Raw genomic sequence first — 21590 nt, forward strand, 5'->3', positions numbered from 1 at the left:
AAGAAAAAATTTCCTTTTATAGTATCCCCAGACTGCTGTTTTTACTGACTCCAGTGTGGAGGTATTTCCTATCTCTAATTGTTCGCTCACCCTGAAAAGCTCTTGCATTTTCGTGCGCTTTCTCTCAGCTCTTTTAGCCGCGTTGATCTATTATTGTGACCATAGTGAGGTACTGCCAGCTTTCAGCATTTTATGGGCTGTGATCAGGAAAGATCAGCTACTTCCTCTGCCCGTGAGACCATGATGTCACCAGCTGCTCTGGGCTGCTTTATCATCTGCTGCTGCTGTTGCTTTGGTGTATGTGGAAAGAATGTAAACAGCATTTTCCAGATGTTCTCAGGGCAGCTGGAGAACCATAAATGGACTCTTTGCTTCAGGAATATTACTGATCTATTTAGGCGATGGCAGGGGATAGAGTCATTAAAACATATAGCTCTGTGGGCATCCCGTGCAGCGTGCTCTGTCAGTTATATCACATGAGCAAGAGCTGTGTGCGGTTAGCAAATGCCACTCTGCCTGCTGCTGTGGCCCTGTTAGCTGTGTTTGGAAATGCTGCACATGCTGAGTTCATCCTCATGAGACCCTGAACAGATGTACTCTTCGTATTTCGTAGGTGAAGCAGTGGTTCATCAGGACAGTTACGTGATTGCATAGCGAGTTCAGGACGTGAACTGCGTAGGTGATGTTCATGATACCATCTTTCCTTCTCTTGTCCTTTCTTCCTCCAGTTTCACATTCTGAATAAAACAGCAATAGTGTCCTAATATTAGTGTGTTGCAAGTGCACACAGTGTGCATCCAGATTGTACTGATGATTTATGTAGGTGCAGAGTAAAGGAAAGAATGCTGATGTAGTTTTTGAGCTCTCGGTAACATTTGGTGTAGTAGGAAGTACTGAATCAATGCGGGGATGTTGGTGCCATAGAGAGGAGGAATTTGGAAGCTGGTGTCTCTCATGCCTGTCCAGGACTGGACAAAGCATCACATCTCTCTTGCTAGTGCTATATTAAAAAAAAAAAGTCTATTCGGGGAGAACCAGTCACTTCCTTCTTTAGGGCGTGTTGTTTTTAATGCATTAATTAATTTTTATTGAGTGGTGGAAAAACTGATGTCAGGAGCTGCATTGCGGCTGGACATGCAGCAGTATAACGTGGTAGCAAATAATACAGCAACATCATAAGGGCAGTGAAAGTTTAACCATGGAGAGTTTAAAATAGCAAAGCTGAGCCATATGGATATTAAAAGATATGACTGAATCAAAACAACCATCTAATATTAAAATGGATTTTGCAAACTTCTTGGGTTAATTTTTCCTGTGTATCCAATGTCCAAGGGTCAGTTTCTTGCCTTAACATCATGATTTCTGGCTCTGGTTTTGGTGAGTTTTGGCTACCATGGAATACAAAACACAAGTTGAAATGTTGGTGGTGTCTCGCTGTTTGTTTTTTCTTGCCAGGCCTTTATATTCAGGAGTCTGTAGAGTATCCTTTTCCTTTTACGGTGGTCTGTAAGCTTGTCCAGCATGACTTCTTCCCTGGCACCTGTAGCAGCTCGGATTGCAAAGATCCATGGCAGCAAAGCCAAGGGAGGCGGAGGGAAGTGCTTTGGAAACTGGAGCCCAAAAGCAGAGCAGTTACATAACTGTACAAAAGAAAAAGAACTTTTTGTTTTGTTTTGTTTTTCCTTCTCATATCCTTCTGCAAACTCAAAAAAATGTTGTTGGAAAGCTGGATGGAAAAAACTTCAGCATCATTCATCCCTGTGGGGACGTGAAATGTATTAAAATATTCCACCTGGTTTATGGCTGTTACTTTTCCTCTTTCAGGTTTGACATCTACAGGAAGGTGCCAAAAGACCTTACACAGCCAACCTACACAGGGGCTCTTAGTAAGTAGCACTTCTTTTTGCTGTCCTTGCATTCCCCTGAGCTAAAATTAAAGATCTTTTGGCTTCTGTGTCTTACAGGATATTTTAAAAGGAATATGAAAGACTAGGAATTATGTCCTTTATTGCTAAGACAGCTCTTTTTACCCAGTACCTAAGGTTTCACTAAGTGATGGAGGAATTTGCGTGGATTTGGACTCTCGGCATCAAAAAGTAGCAAAGGTATCTTCTTATGAAAGGGAGCTCCTACGAGCTAAAACTGGAATACCCAGTCTGCTAGCTACTGAAGTAGCTGTAGAGTTTTTGCTGGAGTCTTCCCTGGAATAGAAGCTGTGAGTCTGATCCAAACACTGGGGGAGTGAACGACTGGATTTTTTTGCCTGTCTCTGATAGGCATCTCTTCATGGTGAAGAACAGCTCATAACTGTTATGTTCACAGTTACATTTCTTACTTACTGAAGAGAGTTGAGAAACCAAACTGCTACTCTATAGAGAATCCAGGTTTTGGATTCTGGTTGTGTGAGGAGCTGAGTGAATGGCAATATGCAGTGGCCATCAGAGAGGATGGTTTGGGAAACAGTTATTTCTGTCACAATGTACTTAGGGGATCCATCTGACATTGTAGGTGGGGCTAATGAGCGGAGATCTTATTTTATTGTTATTTGTCATGCTTTTAAAGGAGAATAATTAGTTTGTCAGAAACCACTGATAGTGATCCACTCTCACTCCTGTGTATCAGTGCATAGACTTCAGTTGATACAAATCTCTTGCCTCAAGCCTCTTTTCCTTCCTTCCTCCTCCTGAGGTAGGCTGTGGGCTGAGTAATGCAATTTCACACAATTATATCCAGTGAGTGCACTGTGCAGAGTGGTAAACATTGATCAGGTTGGTCCTGCCAAGTCTGTAATTAGATGCCTATTGCAGCTTTCCTGTTCCATTGAACAGTGACTTCCTTTGATCATATAGTTGTGCTCCATTCATCCGTTCTTGTAGATGGGTCAGTAGCCTTGTATGTCATTGCTGACGTGAGTGATGTCATATCCCTTAGTGACAACAGGCACCAAACAGAACTGAGTCAATAGCAGTGAATCAATGGGACACGAAGCAGAGCCTTTTGTGAGCTAAAGGAACTCCTCGCTTCTTACTCTGAGGGTGGTCGAGCCCTGGAGCTGGTTGCCCAGTATTGTGGAGTCTCGAACCTTGGGATATTCTAAACATGCAGACCTGACCTGAGCAACACGCTTCATCTGACCCTTTTTTTTCAGGGGCATTGGATGGGATGATCTCCAGAGGTCCCTGCCAGCCTCAACTATTCTGTGTTTCTGTGAAGATAGCTTGTCATTGTAAATATTTACTTTCAGAGAGTCCTTGTCCTCTCTTGTTATCCTGACCACTGAATTACTTGCAAGTCAATTCCCTCTTTGCTTTGCTGAGACAGTGAACAAAGAGCTTGAGTAAAACTGTTCAGTAATTTAGAGGTATATGAGATTGAGCGTTTTGAAAGAACACTTTGAACTTGTTTAGTTGATTCTACCTTCTCTTCTGTTTTGGAAACGAAGAGTTCTCACACTGTAACTGGGCTGCCTTTGAGAATTTGTCTTGTTATGAGTCACCTGCAAAAGAAAATGTTTTAGAAACAAAAAACCCATCAAAGGCCATCCAGCAGCATTAGGCTTTCAGATCTGCAGTAAACAGCTTAAGTGATAAGTGTGTTGTGGGAAGGCTTGGAGGCTGTGACTCTTACTTAAAATTATTAGCTGACTTATTTCTTCTATTGTTATTTGCAGCTTCTCAGGCTTTGATTTTTCTTCTCTAACTGGTTCTCCTTCTTTTTGTCAGAGAGTTTGCAGAGAGGCTGATAGAAGCTTTTGAACCACACAGACAGCCAACAACCTGTGGTAGCTTTGCGTGTGAGGATCCTGGATGCAGCTTTCCTAATGGATTTTCTGTCTGACCAAGCCTGTGACTTGTAATTTGAAAGCCAGTAATCTGGAGTGTTGTAGGAGGCCATGAATGAGACCAGCCCATTGCTATGGCAGTTTGAAGCCTGGGAAGGTCTCATGAGTTTGAGATAAATGCTTCAGGGAATTCAGGTGTTAACCATAATAGAGGCGTGGAGGTAGGGGAAGGTGGTTCTCTTCTTTACAAGGTTGATACAAAATAGCCTGTAGTATCTGACTGTTGTAGTCCTTCCTGTGTGATTTCAGCTGAGACTTCAGAGTCGTTTCTGGTGCTTTCTGGAATGGGAGCAGATTAAAGCCGGATTCTTCCAATTGTGTCTGTCTCTGGGGGGAGGGAAGGCCTTTTTGTGTGTGGGTTGTTTGTTTGTTTTGTTGTTTATTTACCTGTTTGGGGGTTTGTTGGTTTTTTGTTTTGTTTTAGAAGCTTGAGGTTTATCAGGGAGGAAGGAATAGATCAAATTACAAAAGAAAAGAGATGTAAGTACCAACACTGTTTCCAACCAACAGGGGTGAAGGGGCCAACTGCTAGGAAAGAGGCAGCTCAAAGTAAGTATGAGGATATTTTGATGAAGAAGAGTCTGGAATGTGGGCAAGTTCAGAAGCCAACTTCTGGAGGGTTTCTGTTCTGTAGGCTTTTGTAATTTTGAAAGCACATTGCATGTAAGATACTCTGGATCTGTGCAGCAACCCTTCTAGCTACTAAAAACTAGTAGGAACAAAGGAACCAAGAGCAGTCTCCCATAGTTAAGTGGTGGGGTTTGCACAGAACAGCACACACAAAGACTACTGTGAAAGGCAGGCAGTAGTTTGGCATCCCCTGTTCTTAGTAAAAATCTCTTCTTTCAGACCGTGTTCCAGTTCATGTGCCACTAAGACCGTCATGCTGTTGTTGTCCCTCTTCCACCAGGTGCTGTGCCAGTCCTTACAAGCCTTCTGACCCCGCTGCGGTGTGTCTGGTGTGTCTGTGATGCCAGCACACGGCTGTTCTAACAGACCTCCTTAACATGGTGACGAACTGGCCATGTTTGGGTATGTAGGCAGCAGTGGCACATGCCCTGGCTGTCTGACAGCTGGCATCTGGACAGCAGCAGTCTGACTTCTTGAGAGAGAGGCCTGCAACTCGAACAGCTGCTGTAGCAATCCTTCTGCTTAACAGTCAGTGCGGATGCATAGTTTGCATGCATGTCTTGTATGCACACATGGTAACGTTATCCAGAAATACTCAATGCTGTTTGGAGGCTGGAGTTTTAAATACACATCAGGAAATATCAAAGTTATGATTCACGTGTCATTTGTAACAAGACCCAATCCTTGTACTTCATAGCCGTTTGCTTCATTGTACAATAAATACTATTAATTTTATGCCTTAATATAGACAGAAATTCACTCCTTCAGTCTGTGTGTTGTTAAACGGTTTGCATTTCTTTCATTTATTGAAGGGTGGGGAGAGAGAGTTAGGAATGTACCTAGATGGGGGTGTATATCAGAAGAGATATGTACATAAGGGTGAGGATGTAGAAGCCAATGTTGAAAAAAGTGCTTGGTAGAATTTCTCATCATTTTGGAATTTCTCAATAAAAGCACATTCCAGTGTGTCTACAGTGAGCAATCTGGGATATATTGATCACTTTGTCCTACTAGAGTTTTAAAAAACCTGTCTTAGATTGTCCTTTAAGCTCTGTGGGAACATCATAGTGCCCTTGCAGTTAAGCTAAGCTTTAAGCATTAATTTTTCCTATTCTATCTGATCCTAGTCTTTAATCTGCTTTTCCAGATGCAATATAGTTGTCATATATGAATGGCTGGAACCATGGCATTTGCATGGAAGCAAGTACAGGTCTTCACTATGCAATAAGTAGCTGAAGCACATTGTCACACTGAGAGTGTTGTATGTGCCTGCATACAGCTGTGTACACTAAGGAGGGGGACACTTTGGCAGCAAGAGGCGGTTCAAAGCATAAGGCTTTCATGTGAGTATGATGCCAAAGACACCCAACACCTCCTGCTCTGGAGATGTGCACATACAGGAATGCTTTAACACCAGAGCAGCCATGCTAGGAAGGCTGTTGCAAAACTCCATTTAGCCAAGTGTAGTTTTCAAGGTAGCGATCAACAGTAGATGCTGAGAAAGAGCACGAGGACAGGTGAAACAGTGCCCAGACATCCCTCATTTGGCAGCTCTGCACTTACTGAGACAGAGGTGGTTCTTTTGTGTTTAGTGGCCATCAATGGATTTCTTCTTCTAGGCATGTCTGATTCTTTTCTTTTTTTAAGTCTCTTTTCTTTTAAGTCTCTTAGACTTTCAGCATTGAGGGGTTTCAGAATGCCAAGTGTCGCGTAGAAGAAAAACTCTCTCCTCTTGTTTTAAAGCTCAGCCTTCTGTTGCATTCTTGTACTGGGAGCAACAGTGAGTCGTTGTTCCCCATTCATCTTCTCCAGACCTGTCTCGTGTCCACTCTCAGTAATCTCTTTTGTAAGTTGAAAACTGCCTGTGCAGTTCAAACACTGACAGAAGTATCAAAGGCCTTTGAAAGTCGGTCCCCGCCAGGTGTTCAGGACATTCTTGCAGAACTTCTTATGTGCAGGTTCTTGTGATTTTATTGTACTGTACTTAGTATGTACTGTCATGGGTCTTCACTGGAAGGTCTGGATTGGAAAATGGACTTAAGGAAGATAGTACTTTGTGTACCGGGAAAGGAGGAGGTAATTTGATAATGAAAATGACAGAGAAGAAAGTGAAAAGCTGGAAAAGGAGGTAGGTACTTGGTGAGAAGTGGCATCAGTACCAGGCTTGCAAAGAAGTGATGAAGAGCAGAATGGTCTGTGTGATGCTGTGGTAAACTGCTACAGGATGAGGACATGGCAAAAGGGAATATGGCAAGCAGCTGAAAGAATTGTCTCAGACATACATTCTCCCCTGCATACTGCAAAGATCAGAGATCTTACATGTCTGCTGTTCGGTGATTAATGGTGAGAAACACTGGATCAACAAGTCTTGTGCCCGACTGCTTTTCTTTCTGCTCTTATGTGGGCGTACATGTTCTCATAAGAGTTTGTTGCTGTGTTTCAACTAGATCTTCTCCACCCCCATGACACACTGTGCTGGTGGCTTAGCTGGGTTACAGCAGCGTGGTGGTGTTCTGCATCTTCACAGCCAGGACCTGGAAGTGACTGTCTGACCATCTGAGGTTTCTCTTTTCCAATGAATATCCTCTCTGGCTTCCCATTTTCCTGCTGGCCTTTGACTTTATTTTCCCCTTTTTCTTCATCCTACCTAATGGCTTTTTGGCATCTCTTTTAATCCCTCGCACTTCTGAGAGGGTCAGTAAATGAATCCACCCTTGAAATGACTGATGAAGAAGAGGAAGTTGTGCATTTCTCTTTCCTCAGAACTACAGGCTGACTAATCTGAAGAATGAGGCACAGGACTTTAGGTCACTCAAGGGTCTATGTTGGTATTTGCTTTGAGTGCCTCCCCTTTCCTTCTCATGCCTCCCATGCTCTGTACCAAGGGACGGTGGACAGGCACAATAGTTTGATTAAAATTGCTCTCCAGCCGATTGTTGCTTGAGCCTTCTGGATGAAAGGATATTCAGGCTGTATAAGTCATGTGGGGTAAAGCTGAGGAACAGGGTTTTTCTTACACATTTCTCAATCTTAATTAGTGGCTGTGGTAAAATGGTCATTTCCAAAGAGTGCTTGGTCACTGTTACTCTGCTGGGACTGAGGGGTGAACCAGACTGTGTCTGCTGCCATTTCCCGGTTTACTCTTTTGTATAATGATTCATGGTGAACGTGGATATTTTATTTAATACAACCCCATCTCCTTGAGTTGGCACATCCGTGTCTAATCATCCCTACTCAGTGAGATTCACAGCCATTCCTTCCTTCCTTCAAGCCCCTCCTGTATAGGAAACTGACGCTGCTGCATGAATGTCACTGTATGATGTTTGGAACAGTTTTCTGATGAAGAGTGACAAAGAATACACTAGTAACTTTTGGCTCCGCTCTTTTAACTGTAGATTGGCTTTCTTAGAACTGACGCAGGACTTGTCCAGGTTCTTAGCAATGACTTTGCTACAAATTTTTCTTTTCTGAAGAGTCAGTATGTTGGCAAATGGAGAAATAAGAGGAGAACGAGGCATTGTTTAGACTAGTCCATTTTCACAACAGTCTCTGCAGTACCCGCTCTGTCCCACATGTAGTGCAGTCTGTGAGATAGCACGTGAGCTTTGTCAGCCTTAGAACCTAACAAAGAACCAAAATGTTTCCTAATCCACAAAACACGACATAACTTGATTGTGTGCTTCTGAAGCAAGGAAATGCCTTTCTTTTCTTTTCTTTTCTTTTTTTTTTTTTCCTCTTCTTAAGGAGATTTTAGTGTAATAAAATTTAGCATGGAGCAAGGGCTCCAAAAGAAGTAGTGCTGATAAGCACTTTTGTCAAAGGGGAGGGAGTGCTGGTTGACCAGCATAGAGTATTGGAGGTGAGGAGCACAGGAGCTGTGGCAAGATGGAAATCATGGTGGAGAAGGTTGGCCAAGAGTTAAGATGCCCAGCAGGATGCTGAGTGCTGGCATGCCACTGAAGTCACTGCTTGGATGGCCTGGTGTTGTCTCTACAGAAAAATTGTTAATTGTTAGATGTGCCTGGGCGGCATGTTTGCAGGGGGAATGATCTGCCTGTGTGAAAACAGTTTGTGTCTTTGTTAGAGATATAAACTAACCTTTTCCTCAACTTTCCTCTTTTCCAGTCTCTGTCTGCTGCTGTCTCTTCATACTGTTTCTCTTCCTGTCTGAGCTCACCGGATTCATAGCCACTGAAATGTAAGTAAAAACCATGTTTTCCTTTGTTTGAATGTGTGTTTATATATGATTCTTTACGGATGTCCTCCATTACCTTGGAAAAATGTGCTGGTAATTTCATTAGCCAGTTAGTTCTCTCATGGTTTAGGATTTCTTTTGGTTGAGTTGAAATACTCAGTCATTCATTCGGCTTTTTATTTTACTGAGACAAGCCAGGCAAACTTTGTTCTAAAATATTTATATTACAGAAAATTGTTCCAGACCTGCCCGATGCTTTATCAGTTGCGTACTAGATTCGTCTCTTGAACAAGATGAATAAGCCTCCCATTCCTTTTCAGTTCTCTGATAGTAGATGGGCATAAGGCACTATGATTGCTAAGAAGATAGGTGCTGACCTGCTGCAAGGTCGCTCTTCCTCCTTAAATTCTTTATTTATTTTCCTCTTACGAGATTGATTTCCTCTCTCCTCCTGAATACATTCTTTTCTCTGTGCTTGTTTATTTTTCTAGATTCACTTTGAATCAGTGTCTTTTTCATTATTTTCCCCTGACTTCTTTGTGGGTAGAATGAGGATTGTGTTCTGCTGGTCTTCACTGGATATTCTTGGAGATGCTTTTTGAGAAAATGAATTGTATAAAATGTGAATGCTTATTAGTTTAATATTAATAACCTTTTTTTTTCCGATGTCAGATTGAACTGAATGTCTGATACATGCAGATAGCTTTACTTGTGGCATTATCTTCATTCTTTGTGCCCATTAAGCCTTACTTGAAAATTTACTTGACAGACTTTGTGCCTGAAGAGGAATTGTACCTAGGTGATTTCTTCTGGACCTATTATGAGCAAAACAGTAATACTTTAGGGTTTAAAAAATTGCTCATAGCATGAGTGTTTTCATTGATGAGATTGTTGTTTTTTTTCTGTTTTTACACTCCTCGTGCCTTAAAGTTGACTTTTCTTGGTAACTATTAACCTAAGTGCCTTTGTTTGGGGTTCTAGGAAACGTTCTCCGTAATCCTACTGACGTGGCAGTGAGCTCACCCAACTGTGATGCAGTTTTCCTGGAGAGTTAGGAAGGGCGGAACTTCAGTCAGACTGGCATGATGGTCCCCACAGCCACAGATGTCACTGCCGAGCACAAAAGCTCTGAAAGGCACAAGACTTCTATGCTGTATTTTGACCAACTGTGCTTTGCACTGGTTCTGCACCTCATACTTTTTCACTGTTTTTATGCATCTCTGACTTGGATCAAGAATTTAACTTAAAGAATAACTTTAACTTTGAGTAATGTTTAACTTAAGACAATAGTGTAATCTAGCTCAAACTGATTTTTATGCCTATTGCACTTTTCTTTCAGAGATGATATCTCGTGTTTCTTACCCCCTTGCCATTTCTTTGAATTCAATTCCATGCTTTTTTTTTTTTTTTTTTTTTGGTAAAATACTAGACTCACCTTATTAACCTACTTTTCTCAGTAGCTAAATGTGAGAAATTCTTGTTTTCCTTGTTTTAAAAAAAATAGAGAACTCTAGACAAATTACTTCAAGTAAAAAAGTACTTTTTGTTGCTCTTAGAACTCATTTACTTAACTGATTTTATTGTTAGTTTTTTACAAGAGGAATTAGAAATATTTACTTAATTTTGATCGAACAGAGTGCATGTGTCTTTATGTAGTGATTATTTCCTGACTGAATTTATTTTTGAACAGTAAAGCCGTGTGATTCTCTGCGGCTTTGTGCTTGTTTCATATTGTGACTTCCTGAACAAGACGATGCATTCTCCATGAAGATATAGAGGTGCTCTGAGTTGTGAATACTGAGGATTCTGGTTGAAACCTCAGCGAGTTGGTAAGCTGTCTTTCCCAGCAGGGCCTAAGAGAGGAGGTGTTTACGAGCAGTAAAGCAGTAAAATTTTAGGGAGGATGTCATGGAAGAATCAGAGGCGAATGCAGAAACCTGCTGTGTCACGGACTGTCCAACACAATAGCTCACTGAATGTGATAACCTCCTTTTGATGAGTTGTGGGTCATCAAATTCTCTCTTGCTGGGAACAACTCACCCACTGCATTTGTGAATAGGCTTGCTCCCTTACAACGGAAATACTTCAGAATGACACTTAACAGGTGCTTCCCAGTTCAGTGACTTCTGAAGTAGAAGTACTCTTTCCATTTCTTACTCATTGCTTTCTCTTCTGGGAAGCCCATAGCACTTTAGAGGTGTTCAGAGATGCTGCTGACCTCTCCTGCCTCCTTTTAAAATGTGCTACTGATATTACATTGTGAGGCAGCATAGTCTCATGGTACGGAATGTGGGTGCTGTATGTGGTCTGAAACAGTGTGAGAACACTGTACCATCGTTAGAAACTGGGTGAAGGCAGATAAGAGGGAGATACTAACTCAGAAAAATGTTTTGAGCCTTGTTTGCCAAGAACCAAATACTTTTCAAGATGCAGAAGATTCCTTTTGTGCAAACTGCTCAATACCCATCACCTTTTATTGCAAGCTAAGTCTCTTCTGTATCAAATTTCTTTTATATCTTTCCTATCTCTTGCACAAGATACTCTCCCAGCTTGAAATTTCCTAATGCCAGCCAGAATTTGAATCATTAACTAGAGTATGCTCTTGTACAGTGTGAGCTTTCCTGCTTTGCCAGTGCCAGCTGAATTAGAAGACTTCATCAGTCTTTGTGTAATATTTCCCCTAAAGCAGTCATGCACTTTACAAAGCCAGATTGCATGGGGATAGCTGCACATTTTTGATGGCAAGTTGAAATCAAGAGCACCTGGTCTGGTTCCTTACATCAGAGACAAACCAGGTTCACTGTTGTTAATTCGTGCTTACTTCATAGCCCTGTTAGGCCCAGTAATAGTGTGTGGAGTGGGTGTGTGCACTGACATCCAGCTTCAGGGCAAGTCAGCAGCAACCTCAACAGCAGTGGTACCCACAGGATTAGCTGTCTGACTCTTACCAATGGGTTTTTTGGTATCTACATGTGAAGAGTGTGATTGGTATGGTTTGCTGAACTCATGTGTTTTAACATGAGAAAATAAGGTCTGCTCTTCACCACATTAACCCCTAAGCTTCTTCCCACTGTTGGACTTCCTTCTGCATTCATGATTGTAGCAATTTAAAGTCCTGTTATTGCTAGAAATCTGTGTGGTCACTCTTGCCCAACTTCAAATCTCTTTTTCCTTGACCAGCCCGTTGTCTTAGTGCTTGCAATCACAGCTTGCCTATGTGGCAGAAGGCCAAGAAATTACACCTTCATCTTGAGGATAGCAGTCATAACACTAAACCCAAACAGATTATCGATGTGGGGAAGACTGTGCATAACAGTAGGTATGTCATAACTCAGTGTGTGGGCATGTCTAATGAGCACCCAGGTTGTGTCCGTGGCAGGGAAGCTTGCTTCAGCTAGGAAGCTGGATTAAGATACTGGACACATTACAGTGGGCATGCAGGAAATTAATGTGGCATAGGTAACACACTATAAATGCACATCCTATTTTATTGCTTACTAGCTTCCTGTGTAGATGAGTCCAGAGCAAGCTAGAAAATTTCTAATTTGTCATGTTAAAGATCCACTGCATGACCCTAACAGGCAGTCCTCTGAGCAGCCATGAAGGAAGCTGAAGCTTGATTCTTAGATGGGACTGCATCCTTTCCAGGAAAAGCACTGTGAAGTGCTGGTGAGGGAAAAGGTTTTTCTTCCTCAGCTCAACCACAACCTGTCATTGCACTTAAGAGAAGGGTGAACTCTGGAAATCAAGGATGTTCATGATTCTTTTTTTCTATCCAGAGAATGACTGAAGACTTCAGAACAGACGGAGCAAGAACTTAGATCTAACGCCTCAGTTCTGCAAAAGACAGATAAAGCAAAGAAGGTCCATGCTCCACATTTGAGCATGTGCAAAAATGACAGTGTCAAACACACTTGTCCCACTGAGCAAATGACTCAAATGGCTGAAGACATGAAGCTCAAGTGTTAAATGTGTCAGGTATTTCCTGAGCAGGATGGGCAGTAGGTTGAGAGTAGAGTGAGGGCTAGGAATTGCTTGTGCTACCTTTAACAGCCTTCCTCATTCATCTTGCTGTTATGCTGCAAATCAAGAATGTAGAGATCACCTATCTCTGTTCTAATTAACCCAGATCAGTTCCAGAAGTTAATAGCTGGCAAGATGATAATCCTGCAGTTCTACGACTGTAATTAGGTCATGAATTATGTTCTATATGATCAATAAGAGTTTTCCAAGTATTCCATCATTAGTAGGAGAGATGTAATTAAGTAATCTAGTCTGCGTTGCATTGGCAGCTAGGGGAAGGGGTAGGAGGGTATGAATGTGCTATTTGTGGTATGAATGTGTCTGCCAAACAACAATTCATCTGGCACAGCGTACTATGTAAAAGCAGCAGACTATTTCTGCTGGTATTGTTGTTGTGCTGTTGTTTTTTTTTGCTTGTTTTTTTGTTGTGTTTGTTTGTTTGAAATGAAGTAGCTAGCACTGAACAGGCTCGAGAGACAAGTTTGCTGCTTGAATGTCTGTGTTCTCCTGCAAGGTAGTTAATTATGCAAGCACAATATCTACAATAAAAATACTAGCTCTCTATATAAGCATAACTTATCAGCAATGTCAAAATCAACTGTTCATTTAAGGTGGCCAAATCATTCACTGAGGACACCTGCCTTGTTTTAATCTCTTCAAAAATATCTTCGCTGATCTGTGAACGTCACACAGCCCAGCTCTGGTGCTGAGGCCGCACTACATGCAGCACAACTTGTCTGTGCAGGTTATCAAGTACTCCAAAAATGGGAGGAAGCAGAAAGCTAGCTGCTTCTGAGACTAATATTGCTTGATTACACAGGGTTTGTTTGCATGCCCAAGACTGATCCTGCAGTGAAGCAGAATTGTTATCATACCCTGTCATCTTTTCTGTCCCTTAGGCTCTCCAGGGTATTTGAAATGTGTCTTGTGGCTTTGTCTCATAGTGATTTCTCATAATGACTTGCAGGGTCAGGCTGTAGCTGTTGTGAGCAGCATAGGGTGATCCTGGTGCAATAAGCATTCCTCCTGCAAGAAATGGTAGCCTCGGAGCATGAGCTGCCTGCACTGGGAGCACACTGCTACAACTTGTATGTTCTGATCTGGATTCCAGACACTAAGTTGGAGGTGTGGGTCCAGCTCCACTGGCTCATCCAGTTGAAGCAGATGAAATGGTGGAGCAAGCAGGTAGTAGAGTGTGGCCTGGTAGTCAGTGGGGAATGGAAGTTGTAATCCTGCTCTCAGTATGGACCGACCTTGAGACAGACACTTTTCTGTAGGATATAATGCTTAGCTGACTACCTCAGAGGTGTTAAGAAGCTTAATTAATGTTTGCGTTGTAACTTGGAGATTACCTAATAAAAGGTGTTATATATTTGTGTTGTTGTGCCATTTGTCCTAACGTCCATGTATAGGTTAGCAGGAAGCGGAAGGTGGTGTCATGATGTCATTCGAAATTTCTGACTCAAATCTACGTTGATGTCTTTGGAAGCCTTCTTCTTCCTGCCTCCTGGAGTGCTGTAATTCCTTCCATTGTAGGACAGTGTGTCTTCTGTGCTTTACAGCTAAGCCAAGGACATAAAGTGGGACAGAGACCTTCTAAATGGTGAATTGATGAGATTCAGGGCAGAGAAGAAGCTCACAAGCAGCAGAGCAATAAATACGTGCGATTTATTACACAGCAGAGAGTTTGCTGACTTGCTTCTTTCTTTGCACAAATTGTGAAAATGATGTTACAATGGGTTTTTTTCCCTGTATTATGCCTTCTCTTGTTTGGCACAAATGAGGAGGTTGTACAGGCCTCTTGGTTAGGATGGTTGTGTCTGTGCAAGGTGAATGATGAGAGCTGGAATGGTAAGCCAAGAGGACTTGGAGAATTTGCCTGAGGAAGTCCCTTGAGAGAATCTTTGAACTCCCTCAAGAAGGAGTAATTAGTTTTCCCCTCAGGCTTAGGGACCTCAAGAGTGCAGAATGCTTCCTGGCAGTCAGAGCATAAGGTAAAAGGCAGCTTGTGGAGTAAGGTGGCTGTATTTTTTAGCTTTATGGCTGATGGCTGGGAGGAGGCAGCCTGGCTGTTTGCTGTGAAAGAGGGAGAAAAATAGTTGCAATTTGAAGCAAAGGCTAGGCCATGGAATACAGAGAATGAGGATGATGCACGTAGAGAGCACCCAGGCAGAGCGTGAGGCACTGAACATCCCAATGCCTCGTGGCCCCTCTTGTACTCCATGGGCTGTTAGCTGTGGAAGTGCAAAGCATCTAACGTTAGTGGCCAGGATTGCTAGGTGGGAATAAGTTATGTAAGAAATTTTGTTTCTGTTGTGTCATAAATCTAAGCATGGAGAATGGGTTTGTCTGTCTTTGGATAAAGTCTTAAAGAAATGCTAAGCCCTCCCGCTACTCTTCCCCTCTGTCTTGCATACCATTGCAAGATCTGCAATCTTAGCCAACTCCTTCTGTGTAATGCTACAAGTTTGTAAGCAAATGGGATGAGCATCTATCTCCCAGCAGCATCACTCAGGAATGGGAGGTATTTCAAAGTGGCTCCTTCTAGAAGTGAAGCAGATTCTTTCTGTGTGGATCACCGCTCCTGCTGCGTAGGGAAACTTTCCTCCGTTTCCTTGAAGCAGTGATGGGAGGCCCTGCTCAGGGTGAGGTGCACTTTTAAGTGTCCTATTGCCCTATTATGCTTTCATAGCTCTGCATTTCACCTCTGCTTTATTGTTCAAATTGACTTTTAACAACAACCAGTAAAATACTAGTTCCTACTTCCTTGGGGTCTTTGGAGAGGAGGTATGTGCAATCTCTGGTTTTACAATATGACCCTATATGCAGCCTCTCTAAAGAGCTACAGAAGCAGCTATGTTTACAGTGTCCTTCTGCCTGACCTCAGATTTTATTTCCCTTATGACCATCTCATATTCATTGTTAGGTACTGTTGCTTAATCCTGGGATATTTTACGTTCCAGAATAGATAGCAATAAGTTAAAGCCAGCTTCTTTTTTTCTGCTGGAGACGTTATCCTTTCAGGGGGAGTTGCTAGAGGTGCCAAATGCTGCTTTCCTCGACATCCCAGGATTGTCTAGTAAAATTATAGGAAGGCTGTGTGCAATTTGGTTTCCTGGCCCTGGGGAGAAGGCTAGCAACTGAGAGAAGAGCACCAGCCCAGACTTAGGCAGCAGTGGTTCAGACGGAGATCCATGAAGTAGCAGCCTTGACCCTGGGTATATGCTTTACATGTGAGATTTCCAGAAAGCACTTTGAGAGTAAAATTTCCAGTTCATTGAAAGAGGATGAATCTTCTTTTGAGGTTTCCTCTGGCAAGCTTAGCCTGTGTATGTTCCCACTGTGCCCTAGGGTCCCCTTCAGGAGAGGCACTTCAGTAGCAGTCAGGTCAGTGCAGAGTGCAGTTTTGAGCCTCTGCTAAGAAACCTTCTGGGAATGTGGGTAAGGAGAAGAGCAGGGTGATGAGGAAAAGGAAATGGCCGTGAGCCTTGCCCAAGAGGCAGGCTAGGAACAAGTAGTTTCATGACCAGAGCTCCAAACGGGAAGCCAGTGTTTCTTATCTGTACAACTAATGGGCCACATGACGTGGACACAGTGGCCTACTTCTGTTTGCCTCAGTGATCCAGTCTGTGATTGAGTGATCTCATCTCTTTGCCTTCCAATGTAAAAGCTTCAAGAGGCTCTATGTGCACAGTTTATCCTTTGACTTCTATCAGCACCCACTTCTTGCTCACTTATCGCCAAAAGGCTTATGGGCATTTGCTCATGGACCACACCTGGGGGCCCATTCTCTGCCTTGTTCAGAACTGGAAATTTGCAAATACAACTAAGTGACCTTCTTAGCGTTTTACTCCAAAGATCTGGGCTGCATCAGCTGAGGTGCCAAACCTGATGTCCTGTGCTTGCCCTGACACAGATGCTCCCTTTCATCAGGAGCATGGAGTCGGCTGTGGTGCTGGCCAGGCATGGTCACACCTGAGGCAGTGAAGAGCTGGGGAGAAACCAGGCACTGCTACAGAACAGGCTGGGGGCTGGGAGGGAGGAGAGAGAAGTGGTGCTTTGGAGGAGTAATGCCTCTGCTGCCTGCAGTACTCCTTAACACTGTATTTGGACATATGACTTAATCCCAATCACTGCCTAGTCTGCCAGTGATGAATACATAGAAGATTTAACACATTCCACCTGGAAGGAGAGGGCTCAGCCAAGATCAGGTCGCTGATGAGCAATCTTGCCTCTCCCTCTGTGTCATTTTTGTTAATCACTTGAAAAATACGTTGAGTAATGATTGCAAGCAACTTGTCAAGCCAATTAAAAACAGAGAAAGGTAGGGCTGTGAAGCTGAAGACAAATGCTGTGCTGGTTTTAAATGAGTGTCTGCAAACCCCACTGACCTGTAAGTAATTACCTTGGAAAGAAATTGGCAGTTGTGTGTTTCTCAGTCTGAAGACTTGTTTCTTCTGAATCCACAGGGCAGGCAGTTCACTGTGGTCCAGAGATGTATCACCAGAACAGAATTGCTTTGATTCTGCCTTGTTAGCTGCCCTTGGTCTGGTCTTTCTATTAGCATATATACTCAGCAAGGGCTTGTCAAAGGATTTCACACACTTTGAGCATTAAACAAAAATAACACAGAGCACTTAGTAGCAAAGATAATTTATTTTATGCAGCTTGCTTGAACATAAGTTCCCATACCTTTATTATCTATCACACTGAAAGATAAATTCTCAAATCTTCTTCCTTGAGACTGAACAGTCTCAGACTTCAATAGAGATGGAGCTGTTGGGTACCCTCCACATCTTCCTGCTTCAGTGTGGTGCATTTTTCTGGAGTGTGTTCTCTAGGACATGTGGCTGTGCTTGCATTGGTTCATTTGGTTTATATTTTAGCTGTCAGATGGATTGTATGTGCCAACAATAAATATTTATAGTTCTGTATTCCTTTTTCTCTATGTCTCAATTTTGTCTTCTGTGAAATCTGCTTCGTAGCACCCACAGTGCTGGCACATCACTGCTCTTTGGGAGGCTGTTGCATAGTGTTAGATCCTGCTGTCCAGGATGTTTCATCCCATCTGTTTCCTGACTTGAATCCTCTTCTCAGTTTTAGTCGTTGCTTTTGATTACAGTTCGTAGATTGAAATGAAATACTAAGGGAGGAAGGTGCAAGTAAGAGAGAAGAGAAAGAGGAGACCCTGGCACCCAAAAATGGAGCACTGATGATTGGAAGCAAAGAAAAAGCTTTTGTACTTGATATGGTCAATCACACATGGAGGCTCTTATGCCCTGTGGCATGCCATGCTGTCTTCTGCTCTGTGCTTCAAAGTCTCTCTTTTCTATCTTTTTTTTTACTTCACATACAAGGCTGGTTGTTTGGAGTTTGTTTTTTGACCCTCTCATGTGGAAAGCAGCTATATGCATGGACCACTTGTGTCTTCTTTCCTCTAGAGTTAATGAGCTGTACGTGGATGACCCAGACAAAGACAGTGGAGGTAAAATAGAGGTGAATCTGAACATCAGTTTACCAAATCTGCATTGTGAATGTGAGTACCTTCTTTCTCTTACCTGTTTTAATTCATATTTGAATAGGCCAGAATTTGTACACTGCCCCCTCTGTAACAGGATGTCACATCACTGCAGCCTATGCCAATACCCCATCACTTCATATTCCAGGCGAGGCCAGGCCACCAGTTTTCCTGGTCCCTGTGCTCTCACTGCAGCCTGTGTTAGTGACTGACCTCCCTTGCTACTCTATTCTAAGTCCTTTCCCTTTTTACAGTGACCACTTAGTGTCTGGGAGCCAGAAACCTCCCAAGTTTTATGTGTAACTGTGAGTACAACAGACAGTTGTTGGCTTTTCACAGATCACCTGCCTTGTCTACCTGAAGTTTTTCTGTTTATGCATATCAAATTGAAGTTAACTGACAGGGTATTAGAATATGTTTCTGTCAAATAAGCAGTCTGCAGAGTTTGGTTACAAAGTTCATTCTCGTATAAGGGTATTTGACATATGATGTTATTTTATTAGCACGCTTTAGTCAAGTGTCAGGGAAAATGATGTGGACTTTTTTCCTTTAAAATCTGTGTGTGCTTTTCCTATGCAACCTTTCTGTTTTTCTCTCTTGATTTTTTTTTTTTTATCTCTTTTCCTCCCTCCCATGCAGTAGTTGGACTAGACATCCAGGATGAAATGGGAAGGCATGAAGTGGGTCACATAGACAACTCGATGAAAATACCTCTCAATAATGGGGATGGCTGTAGATTCGAGGGACATTTCAGCATCAACAAGGTGAGTAGGAATGACGGTGAGTTTGGGCTTGCTTAGGAAATGCTTGTGAGATCTATTTGTAAAACGCTACGAAAATTTGTATGTCTTTGTCTCCCCTTGAGGGAGTACATTTAGGGAGTCCCTAATCAGCAGGTGAAGTTGATTCTCCTGGTGCTGCAAGAGAATATGGGAACAGGAGGCTGTGTAGTTAGAGCCATAGAGGAGGTGTTAGATCAGGCTTAATCTTAATCTCCAAAGCAGGTAACCCGGATAGCATTCCTTAATAGTAGAGTGGCTCTGTCTTGTGGCCAGTGATGTTTCTATGAATGCAGCAGCCTAACATATAGGGGACATAGAAACGCCTGATGAATGCTGAATGGCTTCTGTGTTCACTCATCATGACTTTTGCACCTCCAAAATGTGACTCACTATGCAGAAGTCTTTGGCAGTGTCTCTATCCAAGTGCTGTTTAGTTCCAAGAGCTGCAGAATGACAGGAATGTTCCCTGCTTGAGGATGCCAGCATAACAGAAACAGCTCCATGCTGAGATGTTTGGAACACATGTGCGAGGCTTGTGCTCATGCTTTGTAAGGATGCTTTGCCTCTGCCTCAAAGAATGAAAATCCAGGCCTGGAGGAGGCTCCTCTCTGGGATGGGTGTGTTCAGGATTGAATAATCTTGCTATGTAATGCTGGAGATGACTAGATGGGGTGGGGGAGTCAGTGGTGGGGCCCACTGATGTCCTAAGAAGGGCGCACCCTTTATTCACGCCTCCTCATGTACCACAGGCTACAAAATCCTACTTCCTTCTTCCCCGCCCAGGTCATGTTAAATCTCATCTAAAAATAACAGGCAGAACCTCTTATTGATTCTGTGACATGGAAGAGATTAGGGATTAAAAAGATGATGTTTCTTTCCTCACCTCTAAGTCACCAAAACTACTGGCAGCTCGTAGTCCACAAAACTGGGAAAGGGCTTCTACAAAGGTAGGTAGGTCTTGTTCTGCTAATCCCAAAAGCACAGTGCTAAAACAGTTGTGGCTTTTTCTGGTGTACATAGTCACTTCTGCTCAAAACAAACAAAAAAAAAACCAAAACACTTAGCTGCTGTATGTGAACACAAGAAACTCCCTTCTCTACTTTGTTTGCGCAAAACCACTAATTGTGTGGTCTCATATAGAGTCTGGGACTAGAAGGAGGGAACTTACACCAGGACTTCTGAGGACTTTTGGCTCTGATAATCTGAGCCTCTCACATCTGAGGGGAAAGAAAGACTTCAGTCCCTTGGCAGGAGTTTGACAGGCTTCTGTGTGAGCCAGCATCTAGAGTGGGATGTGGCCCTGCTTTGAAACATGACTGTGCGTTGCTGTTGGACACTGTTCTGTGGGACTCTAAGCTTACATAACAAAGACACACCCCTTTTTAAAGAGCTTATGTGAAGTTAGTTATAGGAGTAACTTTTGGCTTGATGAGAGCCTGAGCATGTGGTAGTAGATGGCAGGGCATCAAACCTGGAGTGGGAGAACAAGGTAACATTGTGTACTTACTGCAGACTGCCACCCTGTTTACTCAGCTTGTGGATGACACAGCTTATGTCCATGCCTGAAAGTGTTCCCAGAGTACACTGCCACACATCAAGTCATTTAATTTAGCTTTCCTGAAAGCACATGTAATCAGCATGTGGCCTCCCCTGGGCCTGATACTGAAGTCTCTACAGTGAGAACAATGGGCACCTGATGTGCAATTGTTTTCCTACTGTTGTCTGAGACTGATTCTTAGTGCTGTTAAAGGCTTTGCAAATCAAGACCATTTAATTTCCAGCCCTTTTCTCCCGAGAAAGACAGTCTTTCGCCTCTGTAACAGTGATTGAGTTGAATTTGTTGAAAGACTTCACAGTGTAGGGGTAGTGACCTAAAAATTTCATGCGTGCTAGAGTGATCCAGTTAGAATGACACCAGTGCTCATTTTCTGCCTTGGAACTGAGTCCTTCGGTGAAATCTATACTTTTTCAAAACTTTGTATTTCCCTGAATTAAAAACAAAAAACAAAAGCAAATAGAAAATCTTGTACTGGGAGAACCAGGAGCTGAAAGCCAGCTACAAGCCAGGGATATAACATGAAGATCTGGCTTTGTTTGTACAGGATACCCCCAAAATTTTGTGGGTAAGAATGGGTTTTGTATATGAAGAAAACCACCGATCTTCTGAAATGTGAGGTATCTTAAGATTGGAAAAAAAAATATATGCATAGCTTTCTTAGGATGTTCTGCAACAGTGGTCCCATTTACAAATGTGAGATGTGGGAATAAAATGTTAAGCAATTGTTTATTGAGTGACTTGAATCGTATTTTAATGGGAAAGAAAGACATAGCCTTAAGTGTTAGGAATCCTAGAGCTGGCAGTCACTTCCTAGTCAGCAGCTGTAGCAAAGAGAGCCTGACTCCTGGGATGTAACAGATCTTTGCTCTTTGTGCAGTATGGTGATGTTGGTCAAGTGCAAGAAGACATTTCAGAGCCTCTCTGCAACATACCAGAAGTTGTCCACTGTTAAGTGATACCATTTGCTAGGCTGGATGGATCCAGGCATTTCAACTTCATATCACAAAGCCTAGCAATGCCTTGGGGGATAAAATGAGAAATCC

At 42.7% G+C, this 21590-nt stretch overlaps 1 protein-coding gene across 2 annotated transcripts in view; it reads left to right on the forward strand.

Moving 5' to 3' along the window:
• Window positions 1-21590, forward strand: part of ERGIC1 (endoplasmic reticulum-golgi intermediate compartment 1) — a 57893-nt gene that overhangs the window by 18839 nt on the left and 17464 nt on the right. Inside the window, exons 3-7 of one of the 2 annotated variants that reach the window (XM_085236814.1) lie at window positions 1825-1886; window positions 8597-8669; window positions 9648-9801; window positions 18131-18225; window positions 18847-18971. In XM_085236814.1, the coding sequence (XP_085092940.1) occupies window positions 9749-9801; window positions 18131-18225; window positions 18847-18971 (273 nt within the window). In that variant the 5' untranslated portion in view covers window positions 1825-1886; window positions 8597-8669; window positions 9648-9748. The remainder of the gene's footprint in view (window positions 1-1824; window positions 1887-8596; window positions 8670-9647; window positions 9802-18130; window positions 18226-18846; window positions 18972-21590) is intronic. The other variant, XM_085236813.1, reaches the window with a different exon arrangement.

This window comes from Meleagris gallopavo, chromosome 15 (assembly GCF_905368555.1).
Source record: "Meleagris gallopavo chromosome 15, MGAL_WU_HG_1.1, whole genome shotgun sequence".
Taxonomy (NCBI): Eukaryota; Metazoa; Chordata; class Aves; order Galliformes; family Phasianidae; genus Meleagris; species Meleagris gallopavo.